The 24,122-nt window shown below is 49.3% G+C and overlaps 1 protein-coding gene across 3 annotated transcripts in view; it reads left to right on the top strand.

Moving 5' to 3' along the window:
- Positions 1–24,122, top strand: part of SSH1 (slingshot protein phosphatase 1) — a 59,255-nt gene that overhangs the window by 17,006 nt on the left and 18,127 nt on the right. The window contains exons 1-10 of one of the 3 annotated variants that reach the window (XM_061169380.1): positions 1,706–1,770; positions 7,240–7,328; positions 7,450–7,545; positions 9,595–9,698; positions 13,105–13,169; positions 13,617–13,738; positions 18,358–18,426; positions 19,492–19,557; positions 22,094–22,288; positions 23,454–23,547. In XM_061169380.1, coding sequence (XP_061025363.1) covers positions 7,484–7,545; positions 9,595–9,698; positions 13,105–13,169; positions 13,617–13,738; positions 18,358–18,426; positions 19,492–19,557; positions 22,094–22,288; positions 23,454–23,547 — 777 coding nt within the window. In that variant the 5' untranslated portion in view covers positions 1,706–1,770; positions 7,240–7,328; positions 7,450–7,483. Of the gene's footprint in view, positions 1–1,705; positions 1,771–7,239; positions 7,329–7,359; positions 7,381–7,449; positions 7,546–9,594; positions 9,699–13,104; positions 13,170–13,616; positions 13,739–18,357; positions 18,427–19,491; positions 19,558–22,093; positions 22,289–23,453; positions 23,548–24,122 lie in introns of those variants that run through there. The other 2 variants (XM_061169381.1, XM_061169379.1) reach the window with 2 other exon arrangements.

Raw genomic sequence — 24,122 nt, 5'->3', positions numbered from 1 at the left:
TTTATTTTTTTATTGAAGTATAGTTGATGTATAATATAAGTTACAGGTTACAATACAGTGATTCACAATTTTTAAAGGTTATACTCCATTTATAGTTTTAAAAACTATTGGCTGTATTCCCTGTGTCGTACTGTATATCCTTGTAGCTTATTGCATAACATAATAGTTTGTACCTCTTGATCCCCTACCCTAATATTGCCCCTCCCGCCTCCCATCTCCCCACTGGTAACCACTGGTTTGTTCTCTGTTATCTGTGAGTCTTTTCTGTCCTGTTCATCCTGTGTGTTGAGCACCCACTGTTGCAGCTGCTCAGAGATGACCAAAGTGAGTTAGTCACAAAATGCTTTGAGGCTGGAGAAGGGTACAGCTCGGCCAGTTTATGAGTATTTACTTCTGAGTATCGACTCTATTATACGTCAGGCAGGGAGGGAGACTTAAAAAATTATGTGTGTCCTGGCCCTGGAGTCCCATCGTGAAGTTAAAATATACTGGTATGAAGATAACATCACCACCCGTTAGTAGGTAAATAGGTCCAGGAACATAGTCTGGGGCCTTGGGTTCCTATCCCTTTCTAAGTATATGACCTTGGATGAGTGACTTACCCTCTGAGCCTCGGTTTCTTCACCAGCACGGTGAGAGAAGGTGCTGTAAGATGTCAAAAGGGAAGAGCGTGGCTTGCAGCTAGGGTGGTGAGGGAGGGCTTCCTGGAGAAGGCGTGAACGTTGGAAGGTGGACGGGACGTGGGGAGGCAAACAGGAGAGATGAGGCTGTGCTAGAGGCCCAGAGTAGGAGAGTTGATGAGGACGATGACATAGACGGGGATGGAGCAGAGAACGCATGGAGTGTGGGAGGGATAGTGTGAGAGCTGATACAAGGAAGCTTTTTATTATAAATCCCTTTTGCTGATTGCATTATAAGCTCCCTGAGGTCAGACAGTGTTGGAGGAGTGAAATTTAGTTAGTGACATGGCATGGCTAACTGGCTGCCATAGAAAGCAAGCACAAGGACTCTGGGTTCTATAGATAATGCTGCATCATTGAAAGTTCTGGAGCTGGGACATAATGTAACAAGAGCAGTGGCTGGGAACTAAGGCACGGGGTCCTCTGTTCTCTGCCCTGACTCTCGTTAGGCTGCAAGCTCCCGGTACAGCTGTGCTGTCCCATATCATAGCTGGTAGCTGCACGTGGCTAATTAAAATTTAATTAAAATCAAATAAAATGACAAATTCAGCTCATCAGTTACACTCATCGCATTTCAAGTGTTCAGAACATGGGCCTCTATGGCCGGTGGCTGCCGTATTGGACAGCACAGGTGGAGAAGATGTCCTTTCTCTTGGACAGCACTGCCCTGCAGGGACCCCGAGGACCAAGCACAGAGCCGGGCACACAGTGAGTGGACGTCGCATGGCTCACGGGGCTGGGGGACGGGGAAGGAAAGGGCGCCCTGGAAAGGTTAGGACTTGGCGACCCATGAATATGGCATGGGCTGCATCCCAAAGAAAGGGCCGAGAACCGGGGACAGTTGAGACAATTAGTTCTTGGAATTTTTGAGTTATTTCAAAAACATTTCCTTCGTGTGCCTGTTATTTCTGGCTGGCTAGGTTGCCTCTGCTGCCATTGCGTTTCCTGTACAATGTGGCCTTTCTCCCTCTGCGCTCACGAAGGGGGCTTAGATACCGGTGTACCAGACGTTCACGGGAAGATACACTGGCTCCGGCTTCCACGGACGGGGCCTGAGGGCTCTTGGGGGCCGTCGAGGAGCTATCCCAAGGTTTGTGAAGCCAATCCAAGGTGTGTTATTTGCTGTCTCACTTTTCCGGGGGGTGGGGGGGAACGTCCCGATTTTGCGAGCTTGTTGGTATATTCAGCTGCTTGCTCCTACCCATTGGTAGGAAGGAGCGCTGTGTAGCTGGCTGCAGAGAATGTCTCTTACTGTCCAAAATACTTCTGGACATTCCTTCTCTCTGAGAGAAGCCTACGCCTTCTAGCCAAACAATACATGCCCCAGCAGCAAAGACATTTGTAACAAGCCCTGCCAGCGTTTCTTGCCAGTGACCCCATTCCCTAAGTATAAGGCCCTGCAGAGCTGGAGTTTCCCTGTTGTCAGCATCCTGTGTGGAGGGGAGCTTTTGGGGGGCTCTAGCTGATCAGTGGGTCAGGTGAGTTGTTTGCTTAGGCCCTGAAGAATGGCATATGGGACAAGGCCTTGCTGAACGCCCCGTAAAGCACAAAATAAAAATAAGGCCTCAGCACATCCCGGGGTCTTTGTGACTTTTGAACTTGAGTTCAAAATGAGGGAGGCACCCATGGGAGAACAGTGGAGAGAGTTTTCCGTCTCCACCTGCAGGCTGCTTACCTTACTCTGTGTACAAGTCTTCCGTCTCCTTTGCATCTTTGCAAACTTCATTTTGGTAGGAAGGGGGTTCTGGATCCATCTAAGCCATCGCCAGGAGTGGTTTTAAGGTAGACTTGCATCCATCCAGCTCTACCTGCTGCTCCTGTGGCTTCAGGTCACACCGTCCTGCCATCTGACCTCGGGATTCTACAGGAAGAGCCCCGAACTGGGAACCTGTCAGTCTCGTCCGGCCCCTTATGGGCCGTACGACTGTAGACACGTCGTCTATCTTCTCTGTTTTGGTTCTTTCATCAGAAAAGTGGCATTGTGAGAATTAAGTGAAGAAATGTAGGGGCAAGCTCTCTGTAAATTATGAAGCCCCATTCGGATTGGAGGTATCGTTGACTTACTTAAAATAACCGTCGATGAATGGCTACTAGGCCTTCGGGTGCTGAGAACTCCTGGCTCAACCACTCGCCCAGGGTTTGAGTGTTAGCTTTGCACGTTCTGAAACTGGAATATTAGTTCACCCAGGGATGATCAAGTTCTGAGAAACCAACTCATGCTAACCAGACTTATAAGGAACTGACTTATAAACCTGAATAGACATTTATGAATTCTCAGTGGAACCTCTTACCACAGAGACCAGATCATCCTCCTGTGTTCACTGGAGGGCGCGTGTAGCAAAATCTTCCTACTCTCCTGCTCCTTGCTCTCTTTGTCCCTGTTTACAGGTCCTTCGAGGCCCAGCTTGGTGGTGTTTCAGGGAGATCTCCCTGGACCCCCAGGCTGGGCTGGGCATCCCTCCTGAGTGTGTGTGTGTGTGTGTGTGCGCGCGTGTGCATGTGCATATATGGCACCTTATACATCCCTGCATCATGGGACCTGCTGCGCTACATGGCAGGTACTGTCCTGCGTCTGTCTGACCCACTAGACTGTGCTGTTGCTCCGGGGCAGAAACCGTTTCTGTTTCACTTCTGAATCCCCAGGGTTTAGCACTGACCAGGCACGGTAGAGGCACAGTCAGTATTTAACCTAGATGGAATTAATGGAACCTCCTCTTGGGAGTGTTCACGGGCACCACCTATTCTGTAGTGACAACTTTATATGCATTCCATTTTTTTCTTGAATTATCGTCAAGTCCACTGGACAAACCAGTGTACTCAGTAATTACTGGGCAGAGCTGAGTGCGATCGAGGGTTAATTCTATCCATGCAAAAGTATCAATAGTTCAGTTAGTTTCAACCAGTCCAGTCAATTTGAATCTTTTTTTTTTTTTTTGAAGTATAGTTGATTTACAATGTTGTGTTAATTTCTACCCTTTTTTGAGCGTATACTTTTATGCTCATTTTCTCTGGGATTTTTTTTTTGCAAGAGGTAGCATCAGAAATCCTAAAATCATAACTGGTTAATAACTTCCTGTTTTGTCATCTATAAAATGAGGAAAATAATGCCTGCTCAGCCTGCATAGGAGAGCTTCATGAAGATCAAATAGGCTGACATTAGCCAGAGTGCTTTGTCAACAGCAGAGCTTATCAGAGGTCTGATCCCTCCTTATGATTGTCATCTCAGATGACTGTAATGCAGGGCTGCCTTTCAAGGGCAGGAACACCTGTGAGTCTGAAAGTATTGGTAGAAGAAGGGCACGTGCAATTATCTGCTAACCTGTTTTGCTGCTTCCAAGGAGGGTATTATTTTGTTTTTTTGACCTAGTGTGACCTCCCTACATTGCACCTAATTGTGTTAATCTCCTTCCTAGAGGACCACACGTTTTTATTGGTGTTATCTTCCACCAGCAAAAACATTTATCGTGTACCTACTGTGTGTAAGGTACTCTTATGAAGGCCACAAGGGGAGCCAGTATCCTCTGTGTCTTCTATTATCGTTAAGTTCAGGGGTTCTTAGCCCTGGATGTGCATCGGGACAATTTCTGGGACTTTTAAAAAAGCAGATGCCGAGGACTCGTCACAGACCTTCCGAACTAGAATTGGCTGACATTAGACCTGGACGTGAATATGTTTTAGAAGTTTCATGGGTTCTTCCGATGTATGGCCAGAGTTGGAAATTAGGAAAGTTAGTATCATATTCTGTAGTGTGATGTTTCTACACCTGATGTTTCCCTTCTTCAAGGAATTATGTTTCTGAGTGGCCTGGCACACATCCAAACTGCCCAAACATAGACCCATCCCTTAAAGAGCATTATCTTTGCCCGGTCGACACTCGTACAGGCTTGGCTTAGCGTGGTTCTCCTTAGTCTGCAAATATTTGGCTATTCGAATGAATGAACAGAGAGCCCTGTAAGTGAATATCAGAACATACCCATAATAGACCAAGCATTAGAACCCAGAAATATGGATTCCCAGACCAGTGCCTTGTATTTTCTTAGAACTTCCATGTGCACCAGGGTCACCAAGGGCCTTGGTTGAAAAGGAGGTTGCCCAGGCTCTCCCTGGGACGCTCTCAGGAGCTGGACTGGCTTCCTTCATTTGTCAGAGAGGAAAGAAGGCCTTCCCCACAGAGCTTGGGAATTAGACGGGGTGGCACAGCTGAGAGCCTCGTGTGGGAGCCTCTACCACGTGGTGGGCGCTCGGGCAGTGGCGGTGCTCTTGCTGAGAAGCAGCTTCTTGACCAGCATGGCTGTGCTGCTGCCCCCCACCCCAGCCCCCCAGGATCCCCATTCAGTCCAGAAGGACCGAATGATGTGTCCTGTCCCATACCTGTGATGGTGGCAGCCCTGCTCCTTGCCCCCCGGGGGCTGATGCCCAGTCTTCTCTTCCTGAGGTGGTTTCCCTGCATCTTTCCCACACCTGATGCATTCACGCGCTGGGAAGAAGGACTGGGGATGGGTCCTATCCTTACTCCTTGGTGATGCTGCGCTTGGCCGTCAGGGCAGGCAGGGCAGAGGTGGCTGCGGGGTCTCCGCTCTGATTCTCACTCTGGACGGGCAGGGGCGAGGGCGTTCCAGGGGTTAAGAAGGTGGGCGTGGGCCCGAGAAATGTGGGTCTCATCCCATCTTGTAAAGGTTACGCCCCTGCAGCTGAAGTTTCCTCAACTGCAAAATAAGCGTAATCGTAGTGTATGTTTCACTTAATCCTCTTGTGTGAGGATTAATCGATCATTTGGGAGCTGGGAGAACCTTCCAAGACGAGGCCCTCCCAGAAGTCTACTCAGTGCCCTTCCTTCACAGAATGTTCCAGAACCCATCACTTAGACATTTCCTTTTCCCAGCCCTACAGGGTTCCTTTTTCAGGGGACTCATCCCATCCTGCCCTGCACTGTGGTTGGTTGCACGCTTACTTTATTTCCAGCTGCTCCTGCTGGGTGGGTTTCGGGGTCCCGGCCCACACCCTCCGGGACCCGCACCTGCCCTCCCGCTGCAGCCCGCCCTGCGCCCCTTGTGTGAGGTTCTCAGAGCACCTCCTGACCTCTACCTGGAATGCCGTCCCCCACACCCCAGATTTGCCTCCTCCAGGAGTGATTAGCACGACTGAGGGATTTCCAGAACGAAACGGTGCTTGTGAAAACACCCAATAACTAACTGTGGCCGCTGCCCACGGTCACTGTTGGGTGAATGGATGGTGATACGTGACGGTTTGAACAAGGATGGGGTCCTCATGGCTCGGGGCGGGTTACTGGGCCACCAGCTGTTTTTCCTCGCAGTTTCTAATACACACCCTGCTGCTCATTCCCGAGGCCCACAGCAAAGCCCGTAGGAGTAAAGTGATTAGAGGAACTTCAGCTGTTTTGCTCCCTGTGAATGGCCCTCTTTCATCAGGATGTGCAGGGACAAGGGCCTTTTTAAACCCAAATATCAGAGAAGGACGAGAGTTCCACCAGAGCCATTTGCCGTCTGGGTGGGAACGCCATCTGGATGGGGACTGCTTTCCTGGAGGGCTCCATCCAGCCTCTTCTTCAGACGCTCATCCTTCTCTGGAGGGCGGGGAAGGCAGGGGCTGGGGGCAGTTCAGTTCGCGATGTGACCACGGCAGTGCCGGACCTTTTCTGTTGTACTGACGTCTGCGCCTCCAGCCAGCCAGCTCCCTGCTTCTGCCCTTCAGAGGTCTCCAGCGCCAGTCAGTAAGTATCGCCACCGCTGATGTCTGCCCACCACCCCCCGCCCCCCGCCGTGTCTTGGCTTCTGGATGACACTGGCTGTTGCTGCTCTGAGGGCTGGGGTTTTCTGGAGGATCCTGTCTGTCTGCAGGGCCCTGCAGAAATTATGAGCCCGTGTCATCTCCTAAAACCGGGGTCTGAGACATGTCTGTATTGTGGAGATAAAAGCGGTGAGGATGGAGGAGGGAGGGCAGGGGCTGAACTTGTTCTTAATCCCCGTCAGGACTTTTCCATTTTGTTTGCCTGGGTCTGAGCTCCTGGAGCTTGAGTCGCTCTCTGCAGGGCACCAGCATCTTCGGGGAGAAGGCTGATTTCTCCATAGTTGGGATGGGTGGTTTATGAGTTTGTTTCCTTGTCCCGAGAACCTAGTAAAGTACGAGTGCCCCCCACCCCCCAACCCCGAAATGGATTTCGTAAAGGACTTCCTTCCCCGGCGGGGTGTCTTGAGACTGATGAATTGAATCGGGTACTGCGTCTCTCAGTATCAGAGCCCTGGCCCCTGGCTGGGAGAGAGTGTTCACGTCAGCCGCCCACAGGGCGCAGGAGGCTCTGGGCCCAGAGTGAGCTCAGAGCAGAAGACGGGAAACAGGGTCATAAAGAATATCTGTGTCTCGTTTTCCTAAGTCCCATGACTGCCGTGCTCTGTGGCCTCTCGCCTCCGAGAGCCATCCAGTGAGGTTTTCCTCGTGCTGTATCTGCTTACTGTCTCTGCAGATGCAGGACCATCTCACAGGCTTGGGATGATGTGTTGTTCTCTGAGCTTCCCCACAGCTTCAAATCTCCTCTTTACAGTAAACGCCTGTGACTAATTTCGGGAGGAGGACAGAGGCAGAGTGTTCCAGGGCCCCCATCCACACAGCCCCCGACTTCACGTGTAGCTGGTAGGCTGTGATTCTGTATTGGCCTCAGGAACACTGAGGAACAACTGGCCTTGTAAGTGATCACGGGATAAAACCAGCCTATACTTTTGCATTGTTCCTTTTTTTTTTTTTTTCCCCCAAGGAAATGTAAGGGAAACCAAGGGGAATTTTTGCCCATGATTTCCAAGGCAAAGGTCACCGTCAATGGCTGGCTGTTTCCAGAGGGCTCAGGTTTCTGGTCAGTATGGATTTTTTTTTTTTTCCTTTTTTTTTTTTTAAACTCATGAACAAAAAGAGGTTGATGATGCCTTGCAAAGATTTTTTTTCCCCCAGCTGCTTCGATGAACTGATTGTTGTTTGAAGTTTCATGCGTTTGGGAGTCTTGCAGACAGTGATGAGAATAGGTAGTAAGTGATCCGTGTCTATCTAAAACAGCATAGTTCTGAAAACAAACTCAGTTGTAGGGTTTTAATGAAGGAGTGGGTGATAAGTTTCAGGGCTGGAAAAGTGTTGGGTAAGTCTGCAGTTTGCTAAAACTAGACAACCTGGATTTTCTCTTGACCAATGGATGCTAAAGAGCTTTTTGTCTCCCGTGGGTAAGTGAGACTCACAGAAAGGGTGCTTCTCGTTTCTTCCATTATTTATGGTCCTGGGCTCCTCAACACTTGAAACTTGCAGCACAGATACGGGACCCACAGAGTGGAAAGGATGACTTGGCAGTACGTGCATGATGGTAGATGAAGAAGTGCTGTCCATATGTAAAGCGTTGCCTTTAGGAAAGAGATAAAGCCAAGTTGTCCGTAACTCAAAGGCCCGGATAAGAGGGGCAGAACTGAAACCTACATATTTGGTATTTGAGCCGTCATGATTTTTAGCGTGAGAATTTAACCAGAAAAATGAACAGATGTTATTGTGGACTTCACGGTATGGAAGATAACCATTTTTCAATTCCAGGAGCTGCTGACTTAAATGCTGGTCCGTCCGGTGAGTTTTCTTAGCTCCTAGGGTTGTATTTTAGACTTAGCTGAGTTTTTTATTCCAGGATGAGATTGTTTAACTACTTACATTAGCTCTCTGGGGCGGTGGTGATTTTGCTGTTTTATATTACAGAAAATGTCCTTGTGTTTCTGTCAGGAATTGATTTGCTTTCTATTAAAAAAAAAAATAGCACTCCTGTTACTTAGAGATTTTTCTTTCAAATCAAATTGTTTATTGGTTGCTGAAGAGAGAATGAATGATTTGTATAGTTTCCTATAATTTGAACTGTGATCTTCTTTCACAAAATTAATAAACATGAAATGTTTTTGCATTATAAAGTATAGTACATGTTTTATATTACTTTGAAAATTAAAAAATCATTTATAAAAGTTAATATTTGCTCAATATAGTGAGTTTGGAAGATGTTAAGAAATAGAAAGAAGATAATTATAGGTGGTACAACCCTCCCCCCACAGGAAAAAAAAACACTTAATTTTGGTGTATCTTACGTGTAGTTTTCAGAGATGATGTTATTTTTAAATAATTGGTGGTAATTAATAGCTAATACAGTCCATTGGTTTATACAGTCTTAATTTCTGCATAAGATAAAGATTTCGTTTTGGTAGCCAAATCGTGAAAGTGAAATTTTTTATTGTAATTTTTAAAATTATATGTTGAATATAAATGTTATTGCTTTGTTAAAATAACAAAGACCAAAGATTCATTCTGCTGAGAAATTCATTGCGTCAACTTGAGAGTTTCTACAGGTTTTCTACACAGCAAGCTTGACTAAGTTAAACTGGTCAATAGCCACCCACTTTTCTTAAGATGCAAACAAATAGTGAAAGTGTGATTTCATCTTCCTTGTATTCTGTAAAGGGAAGACACCAAGAAGCAGTGAGGTTGTTAAAAGTTCAGAGAGTTAGAAGCAAAGATCAACAGCAAGAGTGCGAAAAATTCAAAAAGGGAACCACCCTCTGCTCCTCAGAGAGTTGGTCTCTATTTTTAGAAGATGTTGTATTACAGAGCGGTCCCTTTACAGCATCCTGCAGGAAGGGGCTCCTAGCTCTGGAGGAGCCCACGGAGAACCTTGGATGTTTTAGCCGAAGCATTATTTTATCACATAAACTCTCCAGCAGCAGGCTTGTAGGAAAGGTTTGGGGGGAGTATGGTGTGAAATTACTATAGAAGCTATTTTATCCCATTTGCATTTTACATGCCACTCTCCAGCTTTTCCTCTGCAGCATGTCTCTGCCCATTTTCCTCTGTGAATTCCAGCCTAACTGCGCTCTGGTTTTTTCCCCCGCAGCTTAAGTGAGAGTTTTTTCATGGTGAAAGGAGCAGCCCTCTTCTTACAACAGGGAAGCAGCCCTCAAGGCCAGCGGAGTCTCCAGCATCCCCACAAGCATGCAGGTGATGGCTCTAAATTGACGCTCTTACCCTGGGACTTATTTTCTGGGCAACAGAGGAACCCTCCATTACTGGTGGTGAGCACTTTGCTGGTTTTCAAGGCCAGGGAAATAGTGGAGCGCAGGTTTGTAATGACAGGTGCAGGTAGAGGCTCTCGAGCAGGCCACGCACGTTTTCCAGATGGCACCGGGAGCCAGCGACCCTTTGACCACGGTGTCTACGTAAGAAGGTCAGCAGCTTTCTGTTTGGATATAAAGATTTCCTACTCAGTGTATCAGTTAACTGCAGATTTTACGTTACAGTATGACTTTTTAACAAATGCACCAGAACGCCTTATAGCCAGATGTGGTCCCCTTGAAAATAACCACCCTGGGGTCCTAGATGCCTAGTCCGTCATTTCTCTGAGCTTTTGGAAAACTCTCATTTGGGGAATTTCTTTATGAGCCTTGGGCATGTACTGGGGTGGGAAGTCTTTATTCTTTAATGGTGGGTTTGGTTTTTTGGAAGTAGACAGAAGTGATAAAGTGGGGATCAAACTGAGTATTAATTGAGGTCCAAAAGCAAGCAAATAAGAGATGCCTGCAAAGTAATAAGACTGGTTTTCTTAGGTGACTTGACTCTGAACCTGAAGGCAGTTTGGAGAGAGGAATTCAGGAAACACTTGCTTACAAGTGGATCTTTGTAGCTGGTGGGGAGCCTCTGCAGGAACTTCTTGGACGGGCAGCACGTGTCGGAGTAGGAGCTGGAAAGGCCTCTGCCTTTCAGAACAATGGCAGGTCAAAGCAGCTAGCAGTTGGGGCCAGTTTTTTTGTCACTTGGATCATCTTGTTTGTCTCACCTCAAGTCATCCAGCCTCATTTTGGAGCTGAGTGCTTAGGTTAGAATTTCCTATCTTGCATTTTATAGCAAACACCAAGGCTCAGTCAATATTTTCACATACTGATATTTATAATCAAGATTTAAGTCTGTTTTAAGCTAAGGAAACAATCTTCCTGCCCAAGCAGGCATTGTATTTCATGGAAAGAATATTTGCTTTGGAGCCAGACAGACCTGGCTTCTACAGTAGATCCCAGTTCTACAACTGTACAGAACATTCATAGTCAACTTCTAAGCCTCGGTTTCCTAATCTTTACAGTGGGCATCAAATATTGGTAACTCAGACGTCGTGGAATTTAAAATTTACGCACGTAAACAGACTTACCTTCCCTTAGGTGCTCAGCGTACATTGCTGTAATTATTGCTACGGTGACTGCTGGTACAATATCACTATACACAGAACCTTCGTTCTTGAATTTGCTAACTGTTCTGCCCTGTTAAGAGTGTAACTGTTGTTCGTGTCTTAACCATAACCCGTAAACAAAGCCAATGCTCAGCTTTGTTCCCTAAGTATGAAATGTCTCCTTCCTCTAATTCAAAGAATATTTTCGTACTGTGTGTGAGCCTGGGGAAAGTGACTGCAAAACCGTCGTGTAAAAACCCTAAGTCCAGCTGGCTGGCACATCTCTGGCACGAGATGTACACGAGAGTAGGAAGGAAGCCTAGTGTGTTGGCTCTTCTGCCCTAGGGTCTAGGAGGGCTGGTGAACTCCAAAAGGCAGGGGGGCGCCCACTGTCCACAGATGCTTAGTAGACGATCCTGGGGCAGGCACAGACTAGACTTCACGGCAAGTCCCCTGGACGACCCACAGTCCCCTAAGCGAACCCCATGCCGAGCCGAGTACAGTGGAGGGTTAACTCTGTCCATGTCAAGTAATGCAGCTCACGTCAGCCAGTCCAGTCAGGCTGAGACTCACTCTTTCCAGGGTTGACCTATACTTTAGGCTCACACTCTCTGCCTTTTTTTTTTGCAATTGCTTAGTGAACACGTGAACGTACAGAGACCGTGTGTGGCTACCAGGCCGGGGTTGGGATTTTTCTCTGTCAGCAATTACACATCTCAGCAGACAGTCCCACTGTGTGGAAAACATCCCTTTCACTGAGCCACTCATCAGTCAGGGGGTTGGTTTCTGCTTTCGTCTGTGTGCTGCTGCGATTTGGAGTGGATCGTGGTGGCGGGGGCGGGGGGGGGGTTGCCCAGATGGGCCCGGAACCAGCCATGGTGGTTGTGTGCCATCCCGATCATGCTGGTGACACGACAGGTGAGGGCGCTGTTGGGGACAAGATGGGAACAGGGACCGTTACCTCCAAGTCGTGCCTCGTAGGACGTGGTGCCAGTGTAGGGTGTCTTCCACTGTGGCATCCTGTAAGAGAACAGACGAGGGGGCACATTCCAACGACCTGATTCCTCTCTGAGGCAGGAAGTACCATTTGGACATCATTTGTCAATCTCCCCTAAAATTCAAAGGACGCTTTTGCAAAAGGAACCCATCCAATGGATTGATCCCTCTGGGGTTCTAATTGTGATCTATAGGGTAATTTTTTTTTTTTTTAAAGCTAATTCTGTTTTTTCAGGGTGTTGCACAAATTGAAATGAATATGGATTTTCTATGAGTTACTCCCTGCACTTTCTTCTAGATCAGCATCTTTACAGATGAACCATTTCTTCAGAAAGAACCCCATGCAGACATTTTTTTTTTTTTTTTTGGAAATATACATAAGCTAGGAAAGAAGTGGCACTAGAACCACCCTCGCTACTTGCTAGTTACGAAGCTCAGGTACGGGGGCCCCTGTGTGCCTGGGACACACAGCCCTTCTTCGGTGAAGTGGATCCTGCGTAGCTGTGGAGACTCACTGCCTCAGAGAACCTTTCCTCCCCTCCCTATAGCCCAGAGGCACCCCTGGGACCCTGGGGCCGCTCAGAGATGTTCAAAAGCTGACTCTGGATTACTGCCTCTTTTAAATAACCAAGGAGGTACAAAAAAAAGAGTACATAATTTTTAGCAAGAAAAAAATGACATTGCTGTTTAATCAAGTTATGTCTCTGGGTACTCAGCACGTACCTGCTCGCTATGGAGTCACTTAAACATTTCCCCTCCTGGTTGTAGAAGTCATGTCTCTCTCTTATGGAAAATGTAGGAGTTCAAAGCAGGAAATGACCCCCAGTCCTCTTTCTTTCAGACCAACCCTTAGCAAATCCCTGTCTTCAGCTGTGTCTATAGTTTCTGCTGCCCCTCACCCCCCCGCGAAGTCATGTTTGCCTGAATTTAATAACATTTCTCCTCTAGGCTTGTCTGTATTTTCAGATTTTGTATTTTAAAAAACCCATATTGCAATTATTTCAGAAAATAAAAGCAACTTTTAAAAACGTGGCAATAAACTGTCTCACCCATCCTCATCATGCAAAACATTCAGGAATGGACTAAGGGAAGTCCAGGTCTTCTTTCAGACCCTTGGAATCAGCCTATTCTAACCTATCCTGCCTAGAAAGTGGGTGGGTGACCTTTTTTAAACTTTCTTCATTGGTCCAACAGGGGACCTGCCTCAACATCTTCAAGTAATGATCAACCTTCTGCGTTGTGAAGATAGAATCAAGCTGGTAAGAAGAGACGCGAGTGGCAAGTTTTAATTTTTAATTGTGAAATTTGGTAGGGACTTATTGACGAGCAGGGGCTTGGGGGTGTGTGGGGCTCTTACATCAGAGCAAGTTCTCCCAAACCGTTCTCAAAAGCCAAAGCCCGCTCTGCTTCTCGGTACCCAGAGGTGCAGACAAAGGGGGTGTCAGGTCTCTGGGTCAGTCTGTGCTAAGCTGGAATCATCATTCGCTGGATTTTATTTGTTAACCCCTTTAACAAACTTTGGGAGTCTCTTCTGAGCCAGGTACCATCCCTCATGCTGGGGATATAAATGAGACGTAAGAGTTTTCATCTAAATTCCTAAACTCACGGGGGAAAGGTAGAAACAAAAGTCTTTGGTCTTGGATTGGTGAAGGAAGGGGGTGACCATCTGGCAAGGCAGACCAGTAAGAGCATCTCTGCCTGTCTAGGCCGTGCGCTTGGAGAGCGCCTGGGCTGAGCGGGCCCGCTACATGGTGGTGGTGGACAGCAGCGGGCGCCAGGACACGGAGGAGAGTATCCTGCTGGGAGTCGACTTTTCCAGTAAGGAAAGGTGAGTCTGATGGACGGCGGCTCCTTTCTGTGATGGGGGCAAGAGTTGCTTCTGGAAGAAGGTTTTCAGGGTCCCACATCCACGGGGGCGGGTGATGGTAGGTGATGGGGTGATCAGGCACTGGGAACGGTGGAGCCCCTGATTTTAGCTCTTGTGTGCCGCGTGCTGTGCTAGGTCCAGTCTCTGCTCTCAGAGAGCTCAGGGTCTGCACTGTGCTTAGAGATTTAACCCTGGGTCCTATCAGGGGTTCCCTAGAGGAGGGCACCTTAACCAGGAGGGCTTCCTGAAGGAGGTGACGGCTGTGGCGAACACCCCAGGACAAGCAAGAGCCAGCCAGGTGAAGCAGGAAGGCGCCCTCCAGGCCGACCATCCCATATAGAAGTATGTGATTGATCGGCGTTGTATCGAGCGCCTCATGCAGTATTAATATCCCGTGGATTCCCAAGTACTTGTTGATGGGTCCTGGGTCAGAAGCTTGAGGAGAGGTTTGGAATTTCCCAATAACTGGAGGCCAAGTTAGTTATACCATAGACCCTGTTATGTGTGCGAAATGAAGGTGCACGACTCTCCTTACATCTAGGATAAGTTAATGTGAGTGAGATCATTGCAGAACCTGAATTTGTTAAAACTGGATTAAAGTAGACGCCCTTTATTCATCATTCATTAATGTTCTCGTTCATTAAGCAGACCATTCATTTGCCTTCTCCTGTGTAGGAGGCAATAGGCTCAGCCCAGGAAAACAGAGAAGCAACAGTAACCACGGTTCTCGGCCTCAAAGAGCCTGTAAGCTCAGGGAGGGAGGGAACCATCGCCAGAACCTGGGGTGATGGGCCCAGTGATGGAGAAGTGTGGGGTTCGTTCCACACTCGTGACCAGGACTCCATTGCTTGTCACAAGTAAATGAACTAAAAGGGAAGCCGTTTCCTTTATGGCCTCGTTCCCAGTACATAGGAGCATTCTGAGAGAGTTCCTGCAGCTCACTTAGGGACGTGAGTCCGAGCTGGCTCCCGTGGCCTCGGCTGGTTGGGAAGTCTGGATCTGGAATGATCTGTGTCAGGACGTGCCTTAAGGGGTGAGCTCCGAGGAGCCCCTTGGAGACCAGAGGGCTCCATGCTCCAGGTCGGGATGCTCCCAGGCAGGTGCCCTCAGAAGTGGCCGGGGCTCCATCCTTTTGGTCATGAGGCAAAGAGACGTTCAACGGTGTTACGGTTATGTTTGTTCTCGGAATGGTTGGCCGGCCTTTCTGAGGGCCTTTGGGGGCAGGACTTCCCCCACCATGTGTCATCCATCCCAGCAGTGCTCTCTGGCCCTGAGCTGAAAGCTGCCTCCCTGGAGAATGTGCCCATCGTCTCAGCCTGAGCCACCAGGGCCTCATAGGAGGCTGCCCCCCGATCCAGGTCATCTCTGTGGCTTTGGTCAGAGAGCACAGAGCAGTTAACCTGATGCTTCATAAGCGTCTCGCCACGTGGGGTAGGCGGTCCTATAACTCACGTTTTACAAACGAGGAGTCAGAAGCCCAAGAGGCTGGAGTGGTTACACCAAGGCCATCCTAGTAACAGAGCTGGGACTCAGAATTGGGTTTTTATTGTAGACCTGTGGTGTAGACCCACTCATTCCTTTCCCACTCATTGTCCTCTGCACCCCCTCGTTCACCAATCCGTTCATACCCTCACGGTGCGTGCCCTTGTTCGCACGCACTTTCAGTATGCCAGGTGTCCTGCCAGGCGCGGGGGCTACATCGGTGGGAGAGACCAGCCTCTGCTCCCTTGGAGCTCACAGTCTAGATGGACGAAGTTTAGACACGCGAGCACCTGAGACCGTCTTTACACACAGGCCCACGTGCTCATTCTCACCCACTCTCTGAAGCGCCCTGCCCCTCCTCTGCCCCCTCGGCACCAGCTTCAGTTGTCAGCGTGTCCCTGCTCCCTGGGTCCCCTCGCCTCTGCTGCACACTCTGCGCTCAGGCCAGCGTCCCCTCCGCTGTCCCAGCCTGAGCCACAGCCCGAGCACAGGTGCCAACTCCAAGGCCAGTGCTGGTCTCCTGTGTTGGGGAGATGGGTCAAGGGGCTGAAGAGGGTGAGCGGGAACCACGTGGACCTTCCTGTTTTCGGGCCGGATGCAGCGTCCCCCGCGCCCAGGCATAGGGGCCGGGAACTGGGCGCCTTTATCCATCTCCAGCTTGAAAACAAAGCCCTGGTCCTTACAGAAGCCTTTGGCCTGCTGAGAGCATGATACATTTGTTTTTCTAAATTCCTGCCGTGAGATTTTGTTTCCTTATTCAAAAAAAGAGAGAGATGAGGTGCCCCCAAAAGGACACCCCTCAAGGAGAGGGAGTCCAGATGCAGTGTCAGGAGAGAGCGTGGGAATGACGCCAGCCACGGCGGGCTCACGGGTTCTCCCTTGGAGTCACATCTACACATGATTCCTCTGGGGATCAGAGCAGCTGCCCTGCAGGGACCATCTGGGGTTATTTTGTTTCAGATTCGGCAACACTGTGGGTGCTGTGAGCACGAACACCGTCCCCCACTTGTTAGTGTTTTGCAGCCCGTAAAGGACAGGCCTGTCTCCTTCCTACACCTCCAGCCCCTGTGCAGGCCCCGCCGGCTTCTCTGTCCCTGCCGCACCAGCCCCGGGGACCGGGGCCCACTTCCTTCCCCTAGAGGTACCCCCACCCACCCGTTTTATCCTTCAGGGCTGTGCTTCCTCTAAAAAGACCCAGTTTCCCTGACCACGTGTCCTGTCCCCACTTCCCATATATATAAACCCACAGGCCCTCCTTCACTGTAAAAATCTTACTGTCACTCACTACAGGACTAGTGGAGACTCACAGCAATAACAGATAAGGGGGCGCGATGGAATTGGCACCGTTGTTACAGTCGTGTCCTGGTCTCTGGTCTGCGCTCTGGACTCCAGGTTGAGACCCTGAGCGGAAGCCTTCCGTGGCCTTCTGCCCACCGTGTGTAGCTCTCACCAGGCTCCTCCCCATCTCTGCACTTAACGGAGGAGGGCAGTTTAGATGCTGCCCTGGTTTCCTAAGGAGCGTTTCGTCTCTACCTGCCCCGGACCTGGGCCTGTGGCTCCCCAGTCTGTGCTCCTTGTAGCTCTCTGTGCCGTTTTCTCTCCTCATTTCCAGTCCCTGGTGTGGGTCGTCGGTGCTGAAAGAGGGTGAGTGTCCAGGTCTGCCCACACCCTCCCAGGGCACCCTCCAGCCTGGGCTTTCTACATGTCTGTCTTGGGCTCCCAGCGGCCCCCTTCTTGCCTCTCCCCAGTGCGACACAGCTGAGTAACCCCGGGAGCTCTGAGTCTCAATGTCAATTTTATTTTGCAGCTCTACAAAGGAAATATCATTAACCCATCAAGAATGGGTAGGACAAATGTAAAATAGTTAGCTAGTGGGAAGGAGCTGCATCTCACAGGGAGATCAGCTCGGTGCTTTGTGACCACCTAGAGGGGTGGGATAGGGAGGGTGGGAGGGAGACGCAAGAGGGAGGAGATATGGGGATATATGTATACATACAGCTGATTCACTTTGTTATACAGCAGAAACTAACATAACATTGTAAAGCAATTATACTCCAATAAAGATGTTAAAAAAAAAAGAATGGGTAGGACTGCAGGGTGGCACCAGAGAATTTGCCCAACACAAAAGGCTTAGCCCACTTTGACCCAAAGGGCTTGAAACTTACCTTCCCCACAGATACAGAAGCAGAGGGTGGAAAAGATCCCCCGCGGCTGCCAAAGCTCTGGAGGGAGAGCGGTTCCTTGAACCCCAGAGCTGCCTGTGCGCACGGTCGCGTGTGTGTAACCGTACTCCCTGGGGGGCTGTTAGGCGGTAGCAGAGATGTCAGCACAGGATCCCTGGAGATTGTCTGAGCTGCCTTTGGCAGTGACGGCTGTTTCTCACAAGCAGACTCTTTTTTAAATGCCTGAAGAGTTTTCATAGTGATCCGAGGAGACCCTCTGATAAAGCCCTTTCTTTTCCTCTGTGTTTTTCAGCGGCGCCAGGCTCTAAAGTGGTCAGGTATCATTTCACTGTTAGGATGGGCAAAACAAAAGCAGATTAAACTAGTTTTTAAAACAGCAGCTGCACAAAAGGTACAGAAACAGAGGTCCAGAAATGAACTCCAGTCATGGTGTTGGCACTCTCCCCTCCCCTGTCACCCCAGGACAGGAGGCTGGGGGTGGCTGCCACGACCTGCCTGTGTCCCCTGGACTGTGTGTGGCCTTGTGCCAGGCGTGTGCCAGCCATCAGCGGCTTCAGCCCTGCTGCAATGTGGGCGTGTGGTCAGCTGGTTACTCCTGGCCCCTGAGAGCCGCAGCTGAGACCTGGCATTTATGGAGCTGCAGCCACACCAGAATGCTGGGGTCAGAGTTCCCTGTGACTGTCTCTAAGCTGGGGTCACTGGCCATCCCAGACCCACATCTTCTGGAATTCAGTGGTGAGCAGTCCTTGCAGTCAGCCTTAGAGCTTCTCCCAGATACACACCTAGGCAGCTGGACGCAGGGCAGGTGGTGGGTCCCCCATGAGCTGGACAGGCTGGGTGGAGACACAGCGAGGGAAGACCACGTGCAGGCGGGTGGACCCTAACTCTAGGCGTCTTCTCTTCCCTCCCATGTAGTAAAAGCTGTACCATTGGGATGGTTCTCCGACTGTGGAGCGACACAAAAATCCACCTTGACGGAGACGGGTAAGGAGATCTCTCAGAAGGCTTCTTTCACTGTGGGCTTTGAAACATCCATCAGTTTGGGCATCGTTGGATAATCATTAACAACAGAGTCACACATGTGACATGTTTACCACATCAGGAGAAATAACATTGCCCTCCCATGAGCCACACAAGGCAGGGTACATGGGACATGATATAAGGGAGGTGGGTCACGAAGTACCAACAGAAACATTTACGGGATATCTGCTGCTGTATGAAGTTCAAGAACAGCAGTGAACAGACATTCATTCATTTGCCTTGATTTGTTAAATGAACACTCGCTGTGTGCCCTCCATGGGCTGGTCCTTGCAAGTTCACAGATGAATATGATGCAGCAGGAGCTCTAAATCTTTGAGGGCTGCAGGGAAGACACACAACCAACAGGTGCAGCAGTGTTTCAGGTGCCATTTGCGGGGCTGCAGAGGGGGAGTCATCCAGGTGGGCCTGGGAAGGTAGACCAGGGCCAGGGGGCCGTCCGGATTCTGGGGGGAAATACTCAGGTACTGTCACAAGTGGGAAGAAGCAGGAGAGGAAATTATCTCTACTTGAACTCCAGCAGTAAAAGTTACATTGCCTTGTAGATAGAGCTGAGAGGGAAAGATAAACATCAGATTTATTGACGACATGGGCTTATGGTTACATTTTTCCTTTTTAAACTTTTGTCTTCCACTAATGTATTTTTTATGCAAGTATAAAAACACATAGATGGAGTGTGGGGGACAGGAGGTAGGGGGTGTGGTGGGACAGCGCAGGCAGGTGAAGCGAGATGGTGTCCAGTGCTGCTGTTGCCTCACACCCTTCGCTGGGCTTTTAGTTTTTGGCTGACTTTGTATTGCTGGGTTAAAAGCCAGTCTTCCGGATTTAAGAACTTATCTTTTTTTTTTTGGCTTTTGCCCTTGTCTCTGTGGCCTGTGGTCCCTCATCAGACAGCATGAGACACACTCGTCCTCAGGGTGTCCACAATGGGCTGTTCCCCCCACCGTCTGGCAGAGATGTGGTCGGAGGGTCTGACTTCTCACCACGCTGTCCTTTGTTTTTCAATCTCAGTGGATTCAGCGTCAGCACGGCAGGAAGGATGCACATCTTCAAGCCCGTGTCTGTCCAGGCCATGTGGTAAGTGTGGTTTTAGGGACTTTTAACTCCTTAGAAATATTTTCCTAGCTGACAGCACAAATAAAAAAACCCCATCTACTTAGAAGCACATTTAGGTATGTTTATTTTGTGTGTGTGGCAAAAAATATGTATCAATAACAAAATTTACCATTTTAAGCATTTTAAGGACACAGTTCAGTGATATTAAGTACATTCAACAGTGTTGTACACCCATCACCACTATCCATTTCCAGAACTTTTTCATCATTCCAAACAGAAACTCTGTACTTATTAAACAGTAATTCCCTATTGCCCCCTCCCCCAGCCCCTGGTAACCTCTATTCTACTCTCTCTCTGTGACTTTGCCTATTCTAGGTCCCTCATATAAGTGGAATCATACAGTATTGGCCCTTTTGTATCTGGCTTCTATCACTTAGCATAATGCTTTCAGGGTTCATCCGTGTTGTAATACTTCATTCCTTTTTAAGGCTGAACAATAAATTTATTATATGGATGTACTACTTTTATCCATTCATCTCCTGATGGACATTTGGGTTCTTTCTATCTTTTGGTGACTATGAATAGAGCTGCTGTGAACATTGTTGGACAGGGTATCTGGTTGAGTTCCTGCTTTCAGATCTTTTGGAATTTCTAGATCATGTGGTAATTTTGTGTCTAACCTTTTGAGGGACCACCAGCCTGTTTTCTGTAGCAGCTGCACCATTTTACATTCCCGCCAGCAATGCACAGGGGTTCCAGTTTCTCCACATTCTAGTCAACACTTGTTATTCTTTGCTTTTTTTTTCATAATAGCCATCCTTATGGGTATGAAGTGGTATCTCATGGTTTTGGTTTTCATTTCCCTAATTAGTTAGCCTTGAGCATCTTTTCATGTGCTTATTGGCCATTTTGTATATCTTCTTTGAAGAAATGTCTGTGCAAGTCCTTTGGCCAGCTCTTAACTGGGTTGTTTGGTCTTTTTGTTGTTGGAGGTACCTTGTTTTTATGTTTCTACCGTCCCTGCTGACAAAATGTCATTTTAGCGTAAATTCACTGATTCCTTGTCCCTGGCACACCGAGGGTGATCAGTTTGCTCCACGAAGGCAACAGCACTCTGCTAGGCATTGAGCATCTGCGGAGGCATAAAACGGACATAATTCCTGTCCTCCTGGAGTTTAAAGTCTGTTGAGGGAGGTGGCCATAAACCCAGAGCAGAGTCCTATGTTACACTGAGGGGTGGGTGCCGGGCTGTGGGATACCTACTGCAGGGTGCAGGGGCCGGGGCAGAGTAGGGCCTCCCTGGACACCTGCATGGGGGGTGAGGTAGTTGTGGGTGAAGACTGCTTTCAACTTCCAGACCTTCTCTGAACCCGACACACATTCTAGAGCCTCCTCATCCTTGGAGGGCTGCACAGACCACTCATACAGCAGATGCACACGGCTATCTCCCTCAAATAATCTGGGAAAGACTCAGGAGAAAGCCGGTGGCCTCTGATGAGAAGAATTCTGCCCAGTGTTTCAAAATAATTACTCTTTTCTCCAGGACAGTGAGAGTGATGCAGGATCCTCCCATGGGCCACGCGCTAACACCGTTGCTTTGTTTTTATGTCTTCTGTTCCTGCAGTCAGTTCAGGGTCGTTTGGGGGGAAATCATGAACTCATCGTTCTCTAGACGTCCCAGATGTTCCTTTGTGGCCCTGGATAATTTGTTATCTCTTTCTCTACGAGCGAGTAAAAAAACAGGCCCATGGGTTTTTCCAAAACTTCAGAACGATAATAAAATTTCGTAAATGTTCAGCTCAAGTTTCTTCCCTCCCCCAGTCTAGAGCTAGGACAGATGTGGACCACTGGGGAAAGTGAAGTGGGTTGCAGTGGTTTTTACGCCATTGTTGAGCCATTAGTTCTCTGATAACTTCTCCATCCAAGGCCTGGCTTGTCCACCCTTCACTGATACCTGATTCACCCCATTCACTGAGAAATAGCCCGTATTTTTGTAAAAAGAAGTAAGAAAAGGATAAGTAAATTGGCTGTTACCAACGTATACGTTTTCAGTACTGTTCCTCCTGCCCGACTCTGCCTCCCAAAACTTCTTCTGCAGTTAGTTCTTGTGAGTTTCTCATTTCCTTACGAAATCTAAGCATCTACGCTATTATAACATTGATGGGAGGGAGCTAGAAATTAAGTGACTGGGAATGCAGTCACATATCTCTGCTGCATGTTGAGGATGCTTTCCTTCCAACTGCTCGGCTGCATTGCGGTTCCCACATTCAAGGTAACCACAACCTCAGAAGTGAATCTCAGTTCCTGGGAGTTCATTAGCGGATGTAAAGTGACCTGGGAGCCTGCCCAATTGGGAGAGTTAGAAAGTTTTGTTGTTTCCTCGTTGGGGATGGTGACGGGTGCCGTCTCTGCTCTTGGGGTCGGTGCCTGTGTCCCAGAGGCCCGCAGTGGTACCTGGCGGCCACGTGTCCCCCTCGTAATCTCGGAGGTAAGAGCGACTCCAGCCCAGCTCCCCTCGTGCCTCCCGGGCCTGACCCTCTTCCCCTCCTCACCCCAGGTCTGCCCTGCAGGTCCTCCACAAGGCCTGCGAGGTGGCACGCAGGCACAACTACTTCCCCGGGGGCGTGGCGCTGCTCTGGGCCTCCTACTACGAGAGCTGCATTGGCTCCGAGCAGAGCTGCATCAACGAGTGGAACGCCATGCAGGACCTGGAGTCCACGAGGCCCGACTCCCCCGCCCTGTTCGCGGACAAGTGAGTGCCAGTGCGGAGCCCCTGACCCGGTCACCAACCCCGAGCCTGCCCCCCGACCCCGAGTCTGCACAGCGTCACAGCCCCATTGTCTCCCAGAACCAGCACCCCACACAGGGGCTCCTGACCTGCAGCCCGTGGGTGTCTTTGGCTGGGGAAGGGTCTGACCACCCCTCCCCCCCCGCCACCTTTTAAAATGATAGACAAATTCGGGTGTGAATGCATTTCTGGGGAGCAGCTCCATAACGTTCATCAGCTTCCCTGTACCGGTGCTCTGGTCCCTCCTCCTCAGGTCCAAAGTCTTGATTTCCAAAGCCTCTTCCTCTGCTTATAAGAGTGTGATGAATGTGACATCCTGTTCCTTGGGTCCCAAAACACAACTGCACAAAGGCAGGCCGAGGGCGGCCGGCTCTGAGGCAGCAGCGCTGCCCCACGTGGCCTGAGGCCACACTCCATTAACTCTAGTTCCAGAAGGAGGGAGCCACTCTCCCCTTCTCTCCTGGTTAGGACCCTCCTCCCCAGAGCATCATGTTCCTTGGGGACACCACACGCAGGAGGGCTGTGGACGGAGGGGAGCCCCCCGAATGAGGGGAGGACCGGGAGCCACGTTGTATGAGGCCTCAAAGAAATTACGAGAGCATTGGATAGGATACATGCCTTTGAACATATGAAGGGGCGTGGCGTACAAGAAGGATTGTCATGGTCCGTGTGGCCCCAGGGTTAGAACCAGGCTGATGCGTAGAAGTTGCAGGTAAACACATAGATTTTGGTTCTGTGTAAGCGTGTAAGGAGGTAACGGGAGCCGGATGCAGCTGGGGCCATGGGCTGCCTGAAGACACAGTGATGTCCTCAGCAGAGTCTAGGGGGTCTGGGCCGTGGGGATGTCTCATGGCGGTTCCAGCGTCCGGCCCTGAGAGGCTGAGGCTCTCCAGACCCGCAGGACGAGTCTGCTTCCCAACCATTGTTTGCCCCCTTGGTCTGCCGTCCCCTCTGGTGGCCCCTGGGCGACTTCCCTGTCCCTCTCCCCTTCTCACTGAGAACGTGCCCAAGCCGTGTTCTGTGTAGCCTGGGAGCAGCTGGGGTTTCTGTGAACGCCGACCGCAGGCTTCCCGTGGCTTCATGTGGCTTCCCATGGCTCTGCGCTTTCCTGAATGTGATTTCTCTCCAGGCCAACCGAAGGGGAGAGGACTGAGCGTCTCATCAAAGCCAAACTCCGGAGCATCATGATGAGTCAGGACCTGGAGAACGTGACGTCCAAGGAAGTAAGAGCGCTTCCCTGCTGGGTGGGCCGGAGGTCATGGGCATCCCTGTGTCCTGTTGCCCTAGCGCAGCCTAAGTCGGGTAGATCTAAGAGGTTGAAGTTGCCATTTTAAAAAGCCATATACAATCTGTTTATTAATTAGTGCATGTAAAAAAATCCTATTGTGGTACCTTCCAAAGCAAGATGAAACTGCCTTTTAATGTTTTTCTCGATTACTTTTTTCTTTTTTCTGTTGCTCTTTGTCCAAGGAATGCAATGAATTGTAGCAACAGCTTAAACTAAGTAGATCTAAGAGGTTGAAATTGCCATTTAAAAAAGTCATGTACAATCTTTTTATGAATTAATACATAATAAACCCTATCGTGATACCTTCCAAAGCAAGATGAAATTGATTTTACGTTTTCACGGTGATAGATTTGATAACTGGAAAAGCATAAGTTTTTTCAACTCAGTAGAAAAGATCCCAAGGGAATCAAATTCCTTCTTTCAAATAATAAACGTCCCCTAGTCAGATTCACGTTGAGGCCGAGTAGCCTGCATTCCCACCACCCACGCATGTGTGCAGCGTGTCTAACT

The sequence above is a fragment of the Eubalaena glacialis genome, chromosome 15, assembly GCF_028564815.1.
Source record: "Eubalaena glacialis isolate mEubGla1 chromosome 15, mEubGla1.1.hap2.+ XY, whole genome shotgun sequence".
In the NCBI taxonomy this organism is placed as follows: Eukaryota; Metazoa; Chordata; class Mammalia; order Artiodactyla; family Balaenidae; genus Eubalaena; species Eubalaena glacialis.
The sequence above is the reverse complement of the archived record's forward strand: the minus strand, read 5'-3'. Positions and strand labels throughout refer to the sequence as shown.